The sequence below is a fragment of the Oncorhynchus kisutch genome, linkage group LG18, assembly GCF_002021735.2.
Source record: "Oncorhynchus kisutch isolate 150728-3 linkage group LG18, Okis_V2, whole genome shotgun sequence".
In the NCBI taxonomy this organism is placed as follows: Eukaryota; Metazoa; Chordata; class Actinopteri; order Salmoniformes; family Salmonidae; genus Oncorhynchus; species Oncorhynchus kisutch.
Window position 1 is genome coordinate 8,081,782 of NC_034191.2, and position 21,544 is coordinate 8,103,325.

Sequence of the window (21,544 nt, forward strand, 5' to 3'; positions counted from 1 at the left end):
TAATGACTCAAAACACATACTGATACTCATGCACAAACACAGAATATTTCAGCAATTGAATATACTGGGAACATGTTAAGGCATGCAACGGTAACATGACATACAATATCCTGCTTTTGTTCTGTGCAGTATTATATTTCTCAATTGTCTTCGTTTGAGCCTGAAGGAAATGTGAATGTGATATACTGGTAGGAGTAAGGGTGGGAGCGAAGAGTTAGGTAGATTTGAACATGGTGACAATGTCTGTGTGGTAAATATTCCGGTAGATTGTGGTTGCAATGCCCCAGGAACAAACAAAGATTGAGTGACACATCATTCTTATTGTTTTCCATTTTGTCTTTTACTCTTTTGTGACTACACATTATATAAGGTCCTGGAAACAGGCATTAGTTGTACTGGTAATCATTGCTTCAGCTCAGAATGAAACACACCATCATTCTCTTACTGGCTTGTATGCTGCTCTGCATTGGTAATATATTCTACATCTTTCATTTGGTTAGTTATATGTTGTAATAAGACACTTGTGTTACTTTCAGACTTAGGTTCAAATACCTGTGTAATTAAGTATTTGTTATTTAAATTGTTATATTCTTGTATATTTGAGTATTTTCAAATAATATTGGTGCCGAATAAACTTCATAAATTAGAAGTATTTGAAAGTATATTCAAAAAATTTCCTAAAAATATCCTACTATTTGAAACAATTCTCAAATTTTTGTTTCCAAATATGTGATCTCAAATAACACCAGGACCAAACAGACCTGGGTTCAAGTATATTGAAATATTTACAGTCTTTTAAATATTTGTATATTTGAGTATTTTGTAATACATGCCGATACGTTTCACTTGTATATTCGAAATAATCATATCCAAATATTTTAAATTGAAATGTATGTGAATTGTGAAAGCAATTTAAAATAATTTAAATATGATTTGAACCCAGGTCTGGTGACTGTACATGAATGTTTCTTGTAGCCGTCTCTTGTTCAGCCGCTCTGCAGTGTTTCACCTGTAAAGATCCAGCAGACACCCGCTGCTTAGAACAAACCCTGGAGACCTGCAGTGATGGAGAGGTGTGTTCCACAAACTCCAGCAGCTCTCTGCAATCCTCCGGTAAGATTAAACATATCATTGTATCTACGCCAGAGAAAACCTCTTGAGACTCTGCAGTTTGACTACTTGCGTGAATAATTTACATTGTACATTTGAATGGACATAGTAAGTCGTAATAATTAACTTGTCATATGTTTTAAAATATTCCCTTTGTTTGACTTTTGACATTGTAGTTGTTAATGACAGAGGACGCATCCATTTTAGCATTTGGGACGTTGACATTGATATCCGCTGGGGAAAAGACCGTACAGCAACCAACCCCAATGTTGGTAAGTTAAAACTCCCCCAAAAATATGTGACTGGAATTGTTTTCATTGATTATGTTTTCATTAATTATTATAATAAGTGAGTTAGTACCTTCAGAAACTATTCATTACCCCTTGACTTTTTCCACATTTTGATGTGTTACAGCCTGAATTTAAAATGGATTCAATGTTGAGTTTTTTTCAACAACAGTTATCAGGGAGGTTTTCTAATGCCTCACTAAGAAGAGCATCTATTAGTAGATGGGTAAAACAGCAGACAATGAATATTCCTTTGAGCATGGTGAAGTAATTAATTACACTTTGGATGGTGTATCAATACACCCAGTCACTACAAAGGTACAGGTGTCCTTCCTAACTCAGTTGCCGTAGAGGAAGGAAACTGCTCAGGGATTTCACCATGAGGCCAATAGTGACTTTCAAACAGTTACAGAGTTTGATGGCTGTGATAGGAGAAAACAGAGGATGGATCAACAACATTGAAGTTGCTAATTGACAGAGTAAAAAGAAGGAAGTCTGTACAGAATAAAAAAATTATCCAAAACCTATTTGCAACATGCCACTAAAGAAATACTGTAAAAAAATGTACAAAGCAATTCACTTTTTGTCCTGCATACAAAGTTAAATATTTGGGGCAAATCTAATACAACATATTACTGAATATCACTTTCATATTTTCAAGCATAGTGGTGGCTGCATCATGTTATGGGTATGCTTGTGTCGTAACGTTGTATTGATTAATGTGACGACTGCTGCTCATCGAATGATTAACGGTTTATAATTACGTGATTAAATGAATCAGGCAATTATTAACTCATTAACCAGGGCACCATGGGAAAGTTTGGCTTTATTGAGTTTCTATTTTCCAAATTAACTCAAAGAATATCAGAATATCGATTTCACAACAGTCACCAATTAATTAATTTCCTCTTTAGTCTCATTCTAAATGTCACATAATCCTGGAATCTGCACAAACCCAAGTCCCACTAAATAAGGCCGTACCACACAAATTGAGTTGATTACTTATTTACTAACAAGCTGAAATGATAATATAAGATACACACACACACGGGTCCCTAGCGGGCCAACACAATATGACACGTTTTACACAAAATGGGGATTTCAAGAGAGAGAGAGAAGCATGAGAGAAAAGCACACGTGGGTGCATTTGTCAACTATGCTTATTTTAACCCTAACCTTGCCCCGAACTGCTGCTCGTATGGGTCAGAATATAATGATGTGATTACGTGTTGAAGGTCTCTGATGGACCGGGTTCTGGCTTCTCTGATGACTGCACGTCTTCGGTTACCGGGTGTAACTCTCTGTTTGTCCTCACGATGTCAGTGTCCTTTCTCTTAGTGGTCTGTTTCCTCGCCCCTGGTTCTGAAAGGGGTCTTCTGTGGACAGCCAGCCAGCCGTGTAGCTCAGGGCTCCAACGTGGGAATGAAAGTAGTGTAGACACACGATTCCTTGGAGATAATAACCGGGTGGTCCTGCTTGAATTCACCCTCTTAGACTCATCCATAGCACAGGTTTTTAAAAGGTTCCTTTGTCTTCTTCAACCTCGTGTTACGTTTTGGGGTTGCTGATGACTCACACCTTGGCTGTCACCTAGTTCTTAACTCACGTGTTTTATACCCTTGGTAGATAGTAATGGTGTCCAGTAGATAGTAATGGTGTCTAGTAGATAGTAATGGTGTCCAGTAGATAGTAATGGTGTCCAGTAGATAGTAGTGGTATCCAGTAGATAGTAGTGGTGTCCAGTAGATAGTAGCGGTGTCCAGTAGATAGTAGTGGTGTCCAGTAGATAGTAATGGTGTCCAGTAGATAGTAATGGTGTCCAGTAGATAGTAATGGTGTCCAGTAGATAGTAATGGTGTCCAGTAGATAGTAATGGTGTCCAGTAGATAGTAATGGTGTCCAGTAGATAGTAGTGGTGTCCAGTAGATAGTAATGGTGTCCAGTAGATAGTAATGGTATCCAGTAGATAGTAGTGGTGTCCAGTAGATAGTAATGGTGTCCAGTAGATAGTAATGGTGTCCAGTAGATAGTAGTGGTGTCCAGTAGATAGTAATGGTGTCCAGTAGATAGTAATGGTGTCCAGTAGATAGTAATGGTGTCCAGTAGATAGCAATGGTGTCCAGTAGATAGTAATGGTGTCCAGTAGATAGTAATGGTGTCCAGTAGATAGTAATGGTGTCCAGTAGATAGTAATGGTGTCCAGTAGATAGTAATGGTACCTTCGGGGCAGTTCTCTGGGCGTAACGAGTTACGACGCAAGGTCTGGACTTTACTCAGATCCAATTTAGACAACTAACTTCACATTTTATCTTCACAAAAACATTCTCTTTGATCTGGACATTTCCCACACAGCGTACACTAAGCAAACATCAGGTATATCTTGTGAAAACTCTTCAAGTTACAATGTTTTTGTTATAATGTTGTCATTTATCTTTTTATAACATAACAAAAACAACATTCATTTTCATATTCCATCTATCATCATTACTATCGTTTTGGCTGACGAAAAATAAGTCCATTAATTGCATGTTACTGTTCAGAGGTATATTCTCCGTGGGCCCATTAGTCAGTCCATCCCTCCATACTGAGAGGATAAAAGGGATTTTGTCTGCTGCCGTAAGATTTACAATGGATGTCATCAAACCTCCCACTTCCATACCTCTCGATCTCTCCCCTGCTGGTGGGTGTGAGAGACATCTCTGTAGGATTATGTTCCACGGTAACCTGACCCCAACAGACCAGTCATGACACTTGTAATTGTTAAGGACTGGGGAGTTTTTCAGGATAAGCACAGGCAAAATCCTAGAGCAAAACCTGGTTCAGTCTGCTTTCCACCAGACACTGGGAGATGAATTCACCTTTCAGCAGGACAATAACCTAGAACACAAGGCCACATCTACACTGGAGTTGCTTACCAATGTTCCTGAGTGGCCAGTTTTGACTTAAATCCACTTGAAAATCTACAGCAAGACCTGAAAATGGTTATCAACAACCAATTTGACAGAACTTGAAGAATTTTGAAAAACATAATGGTCAGATGTTGCACAATCCAGGTGTGGAAAGCTCTTAGAGACTTACCCAGAAATACTCACAGCTCTAATCGCTGCCAAAGGTCCTTCTACACAGTATGGACTCAGTGTGTGTGAACACTTACAGTACTAGTCAAAAGTTTGGACACAGCTACTCATTCAAGCGTAGAATAATAGTGAAGACAACAAAACTATGAAATAACACATATGGAATCATGTAGTAACCAAACAAGTGTTAAACAAATCCAAATATGTTGTATATTTGAGATTCTTCAAAGTAGCCACCCTTTGCCTTGATGACAGCTTTGCACACACTTGGCATTGTCTCATCCAGCACTGAGTATACCTTCTCTAGTACTATCTTACCATTGTTATGAATCATTTTATTTTTTATCTTTTACCTTTCAGTTTCAAACTCAAGTATCAATGAGAGGATCGTGAAGGGATGCATGGATGACCATTTTTGTCAGTCAAGCCCCAAAATGTCTTTGAATATCGGTTTCCATCAATTCACTTCTTCGTGCTGCAACTCATCTGGCTGCAACAGTGACACTTTCTCTGGTAAATATTCTTCCTAACTTTGAACTCCATTGTTCTTTGTTGAATTAGATTATCTTTTGTTGTCTGATCCTTACATGAGTTGTCCTGTTGTTTCTCCAGACGACCCCCACAATGGACTTCAGTGTTTTTCTTGCACTGATCCAGAAGATGAGGTTTGTAATCAGGCTGTGACCTGCCAGGGAGTTCAGGATCACTGTCTTAATGACACAGGTACAGTACATACAATTAATGTGTTTGGTTGTGTTCATGCTATACTTTGTCCTTGTGTAATGAATACAGTTATAAGAAATGTTAGGTTTATTTGAATTATCTCTGTAAATTTCATTCATATTGTATTGTTTTTGACAATATATTTTTGAATAATGTAATAATGTAATAATGTAATCTAATGTAATATTTTCTCTGTAGTGACAGCAAGTAATGGTCGGTCTGTGACTCTTCGAGGCTGTGTCTCCAGGAGTATGTGTGGTTCCGGTTCTGACTCTGGTTCTGTGTCCTGCTGTGAGGGAAGTCTCTGCAACAGAAACAGGGCTATGAATTCCGCTCAGCCTGTAGCACTTACAGTCCTCGCTCTGCTAGTTGGGATAACAACCACCACACTTCTACAATCAGTCGATCAATGAATATCTTGATTGGGGTTTCTTGAGGATTTGCATATTTTTCTAATGCTGATTAGTTATGTGGGCATCTACTTCTGGGGCTATCACACTCTGTGTTGTCCAAAGTGTAACAACCTTGTCACTCCCTGACCCACTAGAGTACTGTGGGATCTGTTGCTTGTTGCTCATCAGAAGGCTGCTGATTATAACAATTCTGACCAACAAAAGACTACTTGATGGTGTTGGACAGAAACTCTTCTGAAATGATGCATTTCATTTATTAAACTTGGAGGTTGTGTTGAGTGATGAAATTATGGGTACTCTAACTTTCTTTTCTTTTAATCTAGCCTTTTAGGTTACTGTAAAGCTCTTGGTGGTCTAAGCCGGGTTACTGTAAAGCTCTTGGTGGTCTAAGCCGGGTTACTGTAAAGCTCTTGGTGGTCTAAGCCGGGTTACTGTAAAGCTCTTGGTGGTCTAAGCCGGGTTACTGTAAAGCTCTTGGTGGTCTAAGCCGGGTTACTGTAAAGCTCTTGGTGGTCTAAGCCGGGTTACTGTAAAGCTCTTGGTGGTCTAAGCCGGGTTACTGTAAAGCTCTTGGTGGTCTAAGCCGGGTTACTGTAAAGCTCTTGGTGGTCTAAGCCGGGTTACTGTAAAGCTCTTGGTGGTCTAAGCCGGGTTACTGTAAAGCTCTTGGTGGTCTAAGCCGGGTTACTGTAAAGCTCTTGGTGGTCTAAGCCGGGTTACTGTAAAGCTCTTGGTGGTCTAAGCCGGGTTACTGTAAAGCTCTTGGTGGTCTATGCCAGGTTTCTGCAAAGCTCTTTGTGGTGTAGGCCAGGCTACTGTAAAGCTCTTTGTGGCCTAGGCCAGGCTACTGTAAAGCTCTTTGTGGTCTAGGCCAGGTTTCTGCAAAGCTCTTTGTGGTCTAGGCCAGGTTCCTGCAAAGCTCTTTGTGGTGTAGGCCAGGTTCCTGTAAAGCTCTTTGTGGTTTAGGCCAGGTTCATGTAAAGCTATTTGTGGTGTAGGCCAGGTTCCTGTAAAGCTCTTTGTGGTTTAGGCCAGGTTACTGTAAAGCTCTTTGTGGTGTAGGCCAGGTTCCTGTAAAGCTCTTTGTGGTTTAGGCCAGGTTACTGTAAAGCTCTTTTTGGTCTAGGCCAGGTTACTGTAAAGCTCTTTGTGGTCTAGGCCAGGTTACTGTAAAGCTCTTTGTGGTTTAGGCCAGGTTACTGTAAAGCTCTTTGTGGTGTAGGCCAGGTTACTGTAAAGCTCTTTGTGGTTTAGGCCAGGTTACTGTAAAGCTCTTTGTGGTTTAGGCCAGGTTACTGTAAAGCTCTTTGTGGTTTAGGACAGGTTACTGTAAAGCTCTTTGTGGTGTAGGCCAGGCTACTGTAAAGCTCTTTGTGACAACTGTTGATGTAAAAGGGACTTACATTTTATTGATTGATTTATTGATTGATGAATTAACAAATGTACATCAACACTGGCAGTTAATCAAACATGTTAATAAATAATAATAAACATTCATACTACTTACTTTCTGTCTTTTTCCTCTGTTGTGTATCGTGTTAAGATTTGATAATTACTCCCATCAACATCACACAACATAGACTTGATACTACATCCCACAAAAACCTATTTCAATTTTAACAGTAAAAGAGGACCACATTTCCGCCATCACTGACACAGCTATGATTTGATTATGATGTGGCATACACACACACACACACACACACACACACACACACACACACACACACACACACACACACACACACACACACACACACACACACACACACATAACACACACACACACAAACACACACACACACACACACACACACACACACACATCACATCACACACACACAAACACAAACACTCATCACACACACACACACACAAACACTCATCACACACACACACACACACACACAAACACTTGACTGTGGACGTGTTTAACTATACTTGTGAGGACCAGAAGTCCCCACAAGAATAGTAAACAAACCAGAATTTGACAAACTGGGGACATTTTATTGGTTCCTACAATCTCAAATGCTAATTATAGGGGTTTAGGGTTAAGGTTAGAATTAGTTTTAGGGTTAGGAGCTAGGGTAAGGTTTAGGGTAAGGGGTTAGGGAAAATAGGATTTTGAATGGGACTGAATTGTATGTCCCCACAAGGTTGGCTGCGCAAGACTATATGTGTGTGTGTGTCTTGCTCATTTGAGCTTTGAAGTGAGATTGCATAAACCCAGCCTCCTCCACTCCACCTCTCATCTATTCCAGAATAATATCAAGATGAAACCGAGAGCTCAGAGGTGCCATCCTTAATACCACCCTTAAGTAGGGGATGACAGCTCTACACTCCTGTCTCTCTCTCTATGAGGAGTGACGGGTTGCTAACGCAGGCCAGCCAGGGTGTGCTCATTAAAGATAAAGCACTCTGAGAACCTCAGCTGTCTGTATGGACGGTGACAGTATATCCGGAGAGAGCCAGGATTCTGTGAAACAGAGTATGTTATTGTCCCTGATGTCTCTCTGGAAGGAGATCCTCGCCCTGAGCTCGTCCAGAGACTGAACATTAGCGAGTAATATACTCTGAAGCAGTGGATGGTGTGCACGCGTCCTGAGTCGGACTAAAAGTCCACTCCGAATACCTCTTGGAGCAGCCTCTGGGATAAGTTAAATCACCTTAAGGGGGTGCACGCCTCCTGAGTCGGACTAAAAGTCCACTCCGAATACCTCTTGGAGCAGCCTCTGGGATAAGTTAAATCGCCTTAAGGGGGTGCACGCCTCCTGAGTCGGACTAAAAGTCCACTCCGAATACCTCTTGGAGCAGCCTCTGGGATAAGTTAAATCACCTTAAGGGGGTGCACGCCTCCTGAGTCGGACTAAAAGTCCACTCCGAATACCTCTTGGAGCAGCCTCTGGGATAAGTTAAATCACCTTAAGGGGGTGCACGCCTCCTGAGTCGGACTAAAAGTCCACTCCGAATACCTCTTGGAGCAGCCTCTGGGATAAGTTAAATCGCCTTAAGGGGGTGCACGCCTCCTGAGTCGGACTAAAAGTCCACTCCGAATACCTCTTGGAGCAGCCTCTGGGATAAGTTAAATCACCTTAAGGGGGTGCACGCCTCCTGAGTCGGACTAAAAGTCCACTCCGAATACCTCTTGGAGCAGCCTCTGGGATAAGTTAAATCACCTTAAGGGGGTGCACGCCTCCTGAGTCGGACTAAAAGTCCACTCCGAATACCTCTTGGAGCAGCCTCTGGGATAAGTTAAATCACCTTAAGGGGGACAAACACAGGATCAAATTCAGGAAAGTCGCATTTCTAATGGAAATGCTTGTGAGTTACTGCTGCTCTGATATCCAACAGTTATTTTCCAGCTGTTTGTAATAATGCAAAAACAACAAAACACTCATAATGAAAACACAAAAACAATGTTCACATCACTGACAATCTGAAATGGTCCATATAGACAGTGTGGTGAATAAGGCTCAACAGCATCTCTTCAACCTCAGGGGGCTGAAGAAAGTCAGCTTGGCCCCTAAGACCCTTACACCCTTTTACAGATGCACCATTGAGAGCATCCTGTCGGGCTGTATGACACGCCTGGTACGGCAACTGCACCGTCCGTAACCCTCTCCAGAGGGTGGTGCGGTCTGCCCCAACGCATCACCGGGGGCACACTGCCTGCCCTCCAGGACATCTATAGCACACGATGTCACAGGAAGGCCAAGATCATCAAGGACCTCAGCCACCCGAGCCACAGCCTGTTCACCTCACTATCATCCAGAAGGCGAGGTCAGTACAGGTGCATCAAAGCTGGGACCGAGAGACTGAAAAACAGTTTCTATCTCAAGGCCATCAGACTATTAAAATAGATATTACTAGCCGGCCTCCACCCAGTACCCTGCCCTGAATTTAGTCACTGTCATTAGCCAGCTACCACCCGGCTACTCAACCCTGCACCCTAGAGGCTAATGCGCTATATACATGGAACACTGGTCACTTTGATAACGGAACACTGGTCACTTTAATAATGGAACACTGGTCACTTTAATAATGGAACACTAGTCACTTTAATAATGGAACACTATTCACTTTAATAATGGAACACTGGTCACTTTAATAATGGAACACTGGTCACTTTAATAATGGAACACTGGTCACTTTAATAATGGAACACTGGTCCCTTTAATAATGGAACACTGATCACTTTAATAATGGAACACTGGTCACTTTAATAATGGAACACTGGTCCCTTTAATAATGGAACACTGATCACTTTAATAATGGAACACTGGTCACTTTAATAATGGAACACTGATCACTTTAATAATGGATCACTGGTCCCTTTAATAATGGATCACTGGTCACTTTAATAATGGAACACTGGTCACTTTAATAATGGAACACTGGTCACTTTAATAATGGAACACTGGTCACTTTAATAATGGATCACTGGTCACTTTAATAATGGAACACTGATCACTTTAATAATGGAACACTGGTCACTTTAATAATGGATCACTGGTCACTTTAATAATGGAACACTGGTCACTTTAATAATGGAACACTGGTCACTTTAATAATGGATCACTGGTCACTTTAATAATGGAACACTGATCACTTTAATAATGGAACACTGGTCACTTTAATAATGGATCACTGGTCACTTTAATAATGGAACACTGGTCACTTTAATAATGGAACACTGGTCACTTTAATAATGGATCACTGGTCCCTTTAATAATGGAACACTGGTCACTTTAATAATGGAACACTGGTCACTTTAATAATGGATCACTGGTCCCTTTAATAATGGAACACTGGTCCCTTTAATAATGGAACACTGGTCACTTTAATAATGGAACACTGGTCACTTTAATAATGGAACACTGGTCCCTTTAATAATGGAACACTGGTCACTTTAATAATGGAACACTGATCACTTTAATAATGGAACACTGATCACTTTAATAATGGAACACTGGTCACTTTAATAATGGAACACTGGTCCCTTTAATAATGTTTAAACACTGTTTTACCCATTTTATACAGTACAAGTTAAAAGTTTGGACAAATACTCATTCAAGGGTTGTAGAATACAGTGCACATTGTAGAAAGATATTGAAGACATCAAAACTTTGAAATAACACACATGGAATTATGTAGTAACCCCAAAAAATGTTAAACAAATCAAAATATATTTTAGATTTTAGATTAATCAAAGTAGCCACCCTTTGCCTTGATGACAGCTTTGCACACTCTTGGCATTCTCTCAACCAGCTTCACCTGGAATGCTTTTCCAACAGTCTTGAAGGATTTCCCACATATGCTGAGCACTTGTTGGCTACTTTTCCTTTACTCTGCAGTCCAAGTAATCTCAAACCATCTCAATTGGGTTGAGATCGGTGATTGTGGAGGCCAGGTCATCTGATGCAGCACTCCATCACTCTCCTTGGTCAAATAGTCCTTATACAGCCTGGAGGTGTGTTTTGGGTCGTTGTCCTGTTGAAAAACTAATGATCCATATAGAACATGGGTGTCTGTGTGCTCAGTGTCTGTGAGTGTGTGTCTGTGTGCTCAGTGTCTGTGAGTCTGTAAGTGTGTGTGTCTGTGTGCGTGAGTGTGTGGTGTGTGTGCTCATTGTCTGTGAGTGTGTGGTGTGTGTGCTCATTGTCTGTGAGTCTGTAAGTGTGTGTGTCTGTGTGCGTGAGTGTGTGCTCATTGTCTGTGAGTGTGTGCGTGAGTGTGTGTATCTGTGTGCTCAGTGTCCGTGAGTGTGTGTCTGTGTGCTCTGTAGCTGTAAGTGTGTGTGTCTATGTGCTCTGTAGCTGTAAGTGTGTGTGTCTATGTGCTCTGTAGCTGTACGTGTGTGTCTATATGCTCTGTAGCTGTAAGTGTGTGTCTATGTGCTCTGTAGCTGTAAGTGTGTGTCTATGTGCTCTGTAGCTGTAAGTGTGTGTCTATGTGCTCTGTAGCTGTAAGTGTGTGTCTATGTGCTCTGTAGCTGTAAGTGTGTGTCTATGTGCTCTGTAGCTGTAAGTGTGTGTCTATGTGCTCTGTAGCTGTAAGTGTGTGTCTATGTGCTCTGTAGCTGTAAGTGTGTGTCTATGTGCTCTGTAGCTGTCAGATTACAATATGTTTTGAGTTTATTGTTCATTTCGGTCTTCGACAGTTTTTTTCTACTGTTCGCGGACACTTTTAATTTTTTTTTAAAGACAAGTCGAAGTACAGTACCCGAAGTCTACGCCTCTTCGTCAGCGATTGGTCAACACTACTATTCCTAGATTCCTAGTAGCAGTTGGAACTATGGACACAATTCTACAATTAAGTGTTTGTTGTCATTCAAAGGGAGACGACTAGTTTTCATGCACATTTTTCCACTTCAGAAATACTGCACCAAACATCTTAGTTTAACGTGAAATTGCGTAACTAATACCTCCTCGGCATAAACGTCCAAATGAATGACTGTTTTCTTAATTGATCTTTATCTTAATTCAGCCTATTTTGAGGAAGTGTTTCTGGGTAGGTTGTTGCTACGGTATCTCAAGAAGGAAAAACAACAGTAATTTGTTCAAATTTTTCAAGCGAATATCTTTGGGGAATATGCAATCACAGACGTTTGTTTGACCTAGCCGAGTTCTGCTGGAAGCAACCTGAACATACGTATGTGGACACCTGAAGTGTGGTGCAAAGGTCAAACTCCAAGGTCGCAGTCAAAATGACGCATCAGCACCTGTCTGCTTCCTGGTTAACTGCGGGAGAAGGACACACACGCATAGCCTAACGATTAGAGTGTTGGGCCAGTAACTCAGAATCCCTGAGTCGACAAGCTAAAAAAAAAATGTCGATGTGCCCTTGAGCAAAGCACTTGACCCTAATTTCCCCATGACCCCTCTCTCTGAGGGGGTTTCAGAGAGTTGGGATATAAAACATATTTTTTTAAACATTTCTAATTAACACATGTGAATGCATACACACTTGTACATGTGTGAAAAATGAATAAACACAAAACAAATGATTATATATTTTTTTATAACACACAGACTTTCCTAGATGAGAGCTGACACTAGAGGGGGCTGTTGGTCTGGTGGTTCAACCCTGTGAGCTGGTTTTACACTGAGGTTCAATCAAATCAATACAATAAAAAATAGCAACACATGAGGAATCCAATACACAATAATTGATCAGTGTGCTGCTATATACAGGGAGTACCAGATCAATGTGGAGCTATATACAGGGAGTACCAGTACCAGATCAATGTGGAGCTATATACAGGGAGTACCTGTACCAGATCAATGTGGAGCTATATACAGGGAGTACCAGATCAATGTGGAGCTATATACAGGGAGTACCTGTACCAGATCAATGTGGAGCTATATACAGGGAGTACCTGTACCAGATCAATGTGGAGCTATATACAGGGAGTACCAGACCAATGTGGAGCTATATACAGGGAGAACCAGATCAATGTGGAGCTATATACAGGAAGTACCAGATCAATGTGGAGCTATATACAGGGAGAACCAGTACCAGATCAATGTGGAGCTATATACAGGAAGTACCAGTACCAGATCAATGTGGAGCTATATACAGGGAGTACCAGTACCAGATCAATGTGGAGCTATATACAGGGAGAACCAGATCAATGTGGAGCTATATACAGGAAGTACCAGTACCAGATCAATGTGGAGCTATATACAGGAAGTACCAGTACCAGATCAATGTGCTGCTATATACAGGAAGTACCAGACCAATGTGGAGCTATATACAGGAAGTACCAGACCAATGTGGAGCTATATACAGGAAGTACCAGTACCAGATCAATGTGGAGCTATATACAGGGAGTACCAGTACCAGATCAATGTGGAGCTATATACAGGAAGTACCAGACCAATGTGGAGCTATATACAGGAAGTACCAGTACCAGATCAATGTGGAGCTATATACAGGGAGTACCAGTACCAGACCAATGTGGAGCTATATACAGGGAGTACCAGTACCAGATCAATGTGGAGCTATATACAGGAAGTACCTGTACCAGATCAATGTGGAGCTATATACAGGAAGTACCTGTACCAGACCAATGTGGAGCTATATACAGGGAGTACCAATACCAGATCAATGTGGAGCTATATACAGGAAGTACCAGTACCAGATCAATGTGCTGCTATATACAGGAAGTACCAGATCAATGTGGAGCTATATACAGGGAGAACCAGTACCAGATCAATGTGGAGCTATATACAGGAAGTACCAGTACCAGATCAATGTGGAGCTATATACAGGGAGTACCAGTACCAGATCAATGTTGAGCTATATACAGGGAGAACCAGATCAATGTGGAGCTATATACAGGAAGTACCAGTACCAGATCAATGTGCTGCTATATACAGGAAGTACCAGATCAATGTGGAGCTATATACAGGGAGAACCAGTACCAGATCAATGTGGAGCTATATACAGGAAGTACCAGTACCAGATCAATGTGCTGCTATATACAGGAAGTACCAGTACCAGATCAATGTCCCAGATCAAACCCACACACATTCCAATGTGGAATGTGTGTGGGTTTGTGTGAGAGTGTCAGTTTAGTGTGTGTGAGTGTGTATATAGTGTGTATATATAGTCTAGTGAGTGTGTATATAGTGTGTATATATAGTCTAGTGGGTGTGTATATAGTGTGTATATATAGTCTAGTGGGTGTGTATATATAGTTTATTGAGTGTGTATATAGTGTGTATATAGTCTAGTGAGTGTATATATAGTCTAGTGAGTGTGTATATAGTGTGTATATATAGTCTAGTGAGTGTGTATATAGTGTGTATATATAGTCTAGTGAGTGTGTATATAGTGTGTATATATAGTCTAGTGAGTGTGTATATAGTGTGTATATATAGTCTTGTGAGTGTGTAAATAGTGTGTATATATAGTCTAGTGAGAGTGTATATATAGTCTAGTGAGTGTGTAAAGTGGGGCAAAAAAGTATTTAGTCAGCCACCAATTGTGCAAGTTCTCCCACTTAAAAAGATGAGAGAGGCCTGTAATTTTCATCATAGGTACACTTCAACTACGACAGAAAAAATGAGGGAAAAAAATCCAGAAAATCACATTGTAGGATTTTCAGGCCCGTCAATGTGAACTAGAAGCTCTCGACCTGCTCCTCCTACAGCCCCGTCAATGTGAACTAGAAGCTCTTGACCTGCTCCTCCTACAGCCCCATCAATGTGAACTAGAAGCTCTCAACCTGCTCCTCCTACAGCCCCGTCAATGTGAACTAGATGCTCTCGACCTGCTCCTCCTACAGCCCCGTCAATGTGAACTAGAAGCTCTTGACCTGCTCCTCCTACAGCCCCGTCAATGTGAACTAGAAGCTCTCGACCTGCTCCTCCTACAGCCCCGTCAATGTGAACTAGATGCTCTCGACCTGCTCCTCCTACAGCCCCGTCAATGTGAACTAGAAGCTCTTGACCTGCTCCTCCTACAGCCCCGTCAATGTGAACTAGAAGCTCTCGACCTGCTCCTCCTACAGCCCCGTCAATGTGAACTAGAAGCTCTCGACCTGCTCCTCTACAGCTCCGTCAATGTGAACGGAGGCATTACCTCTTTCCCCTGTAATCTCAACCCGCTCCACTACAGCCCCCCCCCACCCCCCCGATCACCATAATGAATTCCTGTTGCGCTCCCTGCTTAATGGAATCAATTACCATGACAAGAGAAAGCAAACATCAGATGGAAACAACAAACGCTGACACTCAAGAGCACAGAGTGCTGAATGCTAGACAGGGAAGAAGACACAGCAGAATTAAAGATCATTGTAATTCTAGCAGAGAGTCCCCCCCTACAGCCCCATCAATAATGTGAACTAGGAGCTCTCGACTTGCTCCTCTACAGCCCCCGTCAATGTGAACTAGAAGCTCTCGACCTGCTCCTCTACAGCCCCGTCAATGTGAACTAGAAGCTCTCGACCTGCTCCTCTACAGCCCCGTCAATGTGAACTAGAAGCTCTCGACCTGCTCCTCTACAGCCCCGTCAATGTGAACTAGGAGCTCTCGACTTGCTCCTCTACAGCCCCCGTCAATGTGAACTAGGAGCTCTCGACTTGCTCCTCTACAGCCCCCGTCAATGTGAACTAGGAGCTCTCGACTTGCTCCTCTACAGCCCCGTCAATGTGAACTAGAAGCTCTCGACCTGCTCCACTACAGCTCCGTCAATGTGAACTAGAAGCTCTCGACTCGCTCCTCTACAGCCCCCGTCAATGTGAACTAGAAGCTCTCGACCTGCTCCTCTACAGCCCCGTCAATGTGAACTAGGAGCTCTCGACTTGCTCCTCTACAGCCCCGTCAATGTGAACTAGGAGCTCTCGACCTGCTCCACTACAGCTCCGTCAATGTGAACTAGGAGCTCTCGACTCGCTCTACTACAGCTCCGTCAATGTGAACTAGAAGCTCTCGACCTGCTCCTCTACAGCTCCGTCAATGTGAACTAGGAGCTCTCGACTCGCTCTACTACAGCTCCGTCAATGTGAACTAGAAGCTCTCGACTCGCTCCTCTACAGCTCCGTCAATGTGAACGGAGGCATTACCTCTTTCCCCTGTAATCTCAACCCGCTCCACTACAGCCCCCCCCACCCCCCCGATCACCATAATGAATTCCTGTTGCGCTCCCTGCTTAATGGAATCAATTACCATGACAAGAGAAAGCAAACATCAGATGGAAACAACAAACGCTGACACTCGCTGAATGCTAGACAGGGAAGAAGACACAGTAGAATTAAAGATCATTGAAATTCTAGCAGAGAGTCCCCCCCCCCAGAAATACACTAACATGTAAATTCTGTCCTAGCTGCCCAATAATAGGATCCTATTCTATGTTGAGAAACTGGACACGGATCACTTTCTCATGCAGGATCAATGAGGGGTAGAGGACAGAAGAGAAAAGAGGAAATGAGAAAAGGATTTTATGGACCATCTGTTGAGCTCACAATGTGGTGTGTGTAAGTGAGTGTGAGCGTGTTGTGTCCTGTGTGTGTGTGTGTGTGTGTGTGTTTGTTTGTGCGTGTGTGTGTGTGTGTTTGTGTGTGTGTGTTTGTGTGTGCGTGTGTGTGTGTGTTTGTGTGTGTGTGTGTTTGTGTGTGCGTGTGTGTGTGTTTGTGTGTGCGTGTGTGTGTGTGTGTTTGTGTGTGTGTGTGTTTGTGTGTGTGTGTGTGTTTGTGTGTGTGTGTGTTTGTGTGTGCGTGTGTGTGTGTGTTTGTGTGTGTGTGTGTGTGTTTGTGTGTGCGTGTGTGTGTGTGTTTGTGTGTGTGTTTGTGTGTGTGTGTGTGTGTATCTTTGTGTTTACATATCGCTGTATGTCGTCTCTCCTTTTTAATTAGCAAAAATGATTCATTAGCACACATGTGCACCTGGCGCTATCCATCTCCTCGGGGTGCATTAGCCCCGTGACAACTGTACACAAAACACAAACAGTAGCTAGCGTAGACACTGGGTGAGTCCCTGTCACAACACAGCTGACTTCTAGTCCTGCCTACGGTAACACAGCAGCCATTTACCACTTTCGGGCAATAGGTTCCAATCAAAGGAGAAATATGAGAATGGTGAACTGAAAACCTCACTCCCTCTGAAAATAGAGAATGAGTAATGAAAACAGTTTAAAAAAGCAGAATCTAATACGAATGAGAACATATCACAAGGCTCGGATTTTAATAAGTCCAACCCAACCCAAAGTAAACAGTGAGTGTAGTTACCTCCTAATGCTCCAGAATCATGATTATCCTGACATGATGTCATCCACACGTTGCCTGTTTCAGCGATGTCATCCACAGGTCGCCTGTTTCAACGACGTCGTCCGCACGTCGCCTGTTTCAGCGATGTCATCCACACGTCGCCTGTTTCAGCGATGTCATCCACACGTCGCCTGTTTCAGCGATGTCATCCACACGTTGCCTGTTTCAGCGACGTCATCCACACGTCGCCTGTTTCAGCGACGTCATCCACACGTTGCCTGTTTCAGCGAAGTCATCCACACGTCGCCTGTTTCAGCGACGTCATCCACACGTCGCCTGTTTCAGCGACGTCATCCACACGTCGCCTGTTTCAGCGACGTCATCCACACGTCGCCTGTTTCAGCGAAGTCATCTACACGTCGCCTGTTTCAGCGACGTCATCCACACGTCGCCTGTTTCAGCGACGTCATCCACACGTCGCCTGTTTCAGCGACGTCATCCACACGTCGCCTGTTTCAGCGACGTCATCCACACGTCGCCTGTTTCAACGACGTCATCCACACGTCGCCTGTTTCAGCGACGTCATCCACACGTCGCCTGTTTCAACGACGTCATCCACACGTCGCCTGTTTCAGCGACGTCATCCACACGTCGCCTGTTTCAGCGAAGTCATCCACACGTCGCCTGTTTCAGCGACGTCATCCACACGTCGCCTGTTTCAGCGACGTCATCCACATGTCGCCTGTTTCAGCGACGTCATCCACACGTCGCCTGTTTCAACGACGTCATCCACACGTCGCCTGTTTCAGCGACGTCATCCACACGTCGCCTGTTTCAGCGACGTCATCCACACGTCGCCTGTTTCAGCGACGTCATCCACACGTCGCCTGTTTCAACGACGTCATCCACACGTCGCCTGTTTCAGCGACGTCATCCACACGTCGCCTGTTTCAACGACGTCATCCACACGTCGCCTGTTTCAGCGACGTCATCCACACGTCGCCTGTTTCAGCGACGTCATCCACACGTCGCCTGTTTCAGCGACGTCATCCACACGTCGCCTGTTTCAGCGACGTCATCCACACGTCGCCTGTTTCAGCGACGTCATCCACACGTCGCCTGTTTCAGCGACGTCATCCACACGTCGCCTGTTTCAACGACGTCATCCACACGTCGCCTGTTTCAACGACGTCATCCACACGTCGCCTGTTTCAGCGACGTCATCCACACGTCGCCTGTTTCAACGACGTCATCCACACGTCGCCTGTTTCAGCGACGTCATCCACACGTCGCCTGTTTCAACGACGTCATCCACACGTCGCCTGTTTCAGCGACGTCATCCACACGTCGCCTGTTTCAGTGCCTCTTTTCTTTGTTCTGTATGAATTTCCTCAGTCAAGAAAAGCAACACAATCATCCCTTAAAGGATTCTACTTTAATGAATCTCATTTCTTTTAATGTTATTTATATATACACCCTGTTTTTTTAAATATATATATTTTTTATAAATACCAATAAATACCAGGAAGCTATTTAAAAGCCTTTTTTGACCCAACGGACTACTATTACTGGGAGTTCTGTCCAAAAACACACGCAGTTGGAGAAGAATTGTGTTACTCTGTTTAAGAAGAGTTTAACTGTGTTTTCAAAAGAATGAAACAAAACAGAAAGGTGTAAAAATGGAATCCAGCGCGTATGTCAATTCAGAGAGCTTGAATATTTCATGTTTGACCCCCTTTTCAAATTTGGAAAATGTTTCCACAGGAAGAATCTCAAATAATTGGTTCTCTGCAGGAGGTGCTATTGGAAAGAAAACTAAATTGCTGTAGTTTTCGCTTCGGTGGTTTTACATGGGACAAGGGGGCATAGTATTCTGGTCCTGTGATTTATTTCTGGCAATGGTTCAGTCTTATCAATCACTCTCTAATCTGTTTACCACATTCTGTCCTCTACCTTTAAGTCTCTCTCTCTCTCTCTCTCTCTCTCTCTCTCTCTCTCTCTCTCTCTCTCTCTCTCTCTCTCTCAGGGAGATACTGATTGACAGCAACATCTCTATTACAGAGAGACAAAGAGGGAGAGAAAGAGAACAAGAAGGAAGATGAGAGAGAGAACGAGAGAGAGAGCGAGAACGAGAGAAGAGAGCGTGAATGAATGAACGAATGAGGGAAGGATTCAGAGAGAAGGAGATGGAGACAGAACACCAGAGAGAGGACTAAAGATATACTCCTCTCTCAGGCAACTGTGAAACAACCACTTAAGATTTGGACAGAGATCTTTCCTAAGACGTGTTCCACAAAGTGCTCTGCAAGAACCTAGAACTAGAGCCCCCAGAAAGCCTCCAGAGAAGTCAATGGGAGGGAACGACTCCTTTTTTAGGCAGAAACTCAAAGAGGAATCCGATCAAACAAACTAGTATGTCAACCTATGAATCACAGTGATGACTGTCAACAACAGTTATCAATGTTCAACCACATGTATATTCCATGAGAAAGAGAGTATCTGGTTGTGAGTCATAGCTAATTAGAATCATCATCATGTCCAAAGATAAATAAACACAGAGCTTGGGGATTTTGATTTTTGATTTTTTTACAGACAGTCAACATTTTGCAGAACTTATATATGTCAGCAGCACACTCATGCAAGCAAACAAGCACCCCAACAATCTCTCATAGTCTCAATTCAGAATCTAACATTGATACATTAAGGTCAAATGTCAAAGGTTAAGTTTAGGCATTCATTCATAAATGGTTAAGGTAAGGGTTAAGGTTTTGGGAAAGGATTAAAGCATTTAGTTTAGGTATTAATCCCTGAATGGTTAAGGTAATGGTTAAAGCATTTAGTTTAGGGCGGCAGCGTAGCCTAGTGGTTAGAGCGTTGGACTAGTAACTGGAAGGTTGCAAGTTCAAACCCCCGAGCTGACAAGGTACAAATCTGTCGTTCTGCCCCTGAACAGGCAGTTAACCCACTGTTCCTAGACCAGTTAACCCACTGTTCCTAGGCCGTCATTGAAAATAAGAATTTGTTCTTAACTGACTTGCCTAGTTAAATAAAGATAAAATAAAATAGGTATTAATTCCTGAATAGTTAAGGTAAGGGTTACAGTTTGGGGCCTGGGTAAAAAAAACAAGTTAAAAAACGATTGCCTATCACTGGGACTGCGATCCTCTTAGTCGGCTGACACTCATCAGCCACCCACATCCATAATAACAAACCTACTTGATGGTAATAGCGCTCACTGTTGCATCTAGTGGACGGTTTTCAGTCATCTCCTAGGGCTAAAGAACCCACTCTCTGAGAGGCATGTCTCCCACTCTCTGTGAGGCATGTCTCCCACTCTCTGTGAGGCATGTCTCCCACTCTCTGTGAGGCATGTCTCCCACTCTCTGTGAGGCATGTCTCCCACTCTCTGAGAGGCATGTCTCCCACTCTCTGAGAGGCATGTCTGGTCTGTTCCAGAATTAAAGAACCCACTCTCTGAGAGGCATGTCTAGTCTGTTCCAGAATTAAAGAGCCCACTCTCTGAGAGGTATATCTGGTCTGTTCCAGAATTAAAGAACCCACTCTCTGAGAGGCATGTCTGGTCTGTTCCAGAATTAAAGAGCCCACTCTCTGAGAGGTATATCTGGTCTGTTCCAGAATTAAAGAACCCACTCTCTCAGAGGTATATCTGGTCTGTTCCAGAATTAAAGAACCCACTCTCTGAGAGGTATAGCTGGTCTGTTCCAGAATTAAAGAACCCACTCTCTGAGAGGCATGTCTAGTCTGTTCCAGAATTAAAGAGCCCACTCAGTGAGAGGTATATCTGGTCTGTTCCAGAATTAAAGAACCCACTCTCTGAGAGGCATGTCTGGTCTGTTCCAGGACTAAAGATCCAGACAGACTAATCAGACTAATAATCTAGACAATTATATTCTGTTTTTGACCGTGTGCGTGTGTGTATGTGTGTGCGTGTGTGTGTGTGTGTGTGTGTGTGTGTGTGTGTGTGCGTGTGTGTGTGTGTGTGTTTGCTTGTACAGAATTTACCTACTGCTTTATCACATATACTATTGCATCATTGTCTTCCGCCGCAATTATGACAAGAATGAACAAGAAACAGCAAGGTGAGGTACAGCTGCATCAAAGCTGAGACTGAGAGATAACTTCAATCTCAAGGCCATCAGACTGTTAAATAGTCTTCACTAGCCAGCCTCCACCCAGTACCATCCCCTGTACATAGGGCAGCAG

The 21,544-nt window shown here is 43.0% G+C and overlaps 1 protein-coding gene across 1 annotated transcript; it reads left to right on the plus strand.

Moving 5' to 3' along the window:
• Positions 1-228: 228 nt before the first annotated feature.
• On the plus strand, positions 229-7,116 carry LOC116354801 (phospholipase A2 inhibitor and Ly6/PLAUR domain-containing protein-like). The gene is made up of 6 exons (XM_031796463.1): positions 229-469; positions 976-1,113; positions 1,287-1,382; positions 4,835-4,987; positions 5,087-5,197; positions 5,396-7,116. The coding sequence occupies exons 1-6, from the start codon at positions 421-423 to the stop codon at positions 5,608-5,610; spliced, it is 762 nt and encodes a 253-aa protein (XP_031652323.1). The 5' UTR covers positions 229-420; the 3' UTR covers positions 5,611-7,116.
• Positions 7,117-21,544: the final 14,428 nt, after the last annotated feature.

Bases quoted from the DNA above. Each gene is read 5' to 3' on its own strand.
- LOC116354801 (XM_031796463.1), top strand. From the start codon at position 421: ATGAAACACACCATCATTCTCTTACTGGCTTGTATGCTGCTCTGCATT. The intron at 470-975 runs GTAATATATTCT...TGTTTCTTGTAG, and splicing joins TTGTATGCTGCTCTGCATTG to CCGTCTCTTGTTCAGCCGCT. The intron at 1,114-1,286 runs GTAAGATTAAAC...TTGACATTGTAG, and splicing joins CAGCTCTCTGCAATCCTCCG to TTGTTAATGACAGAGGACGC.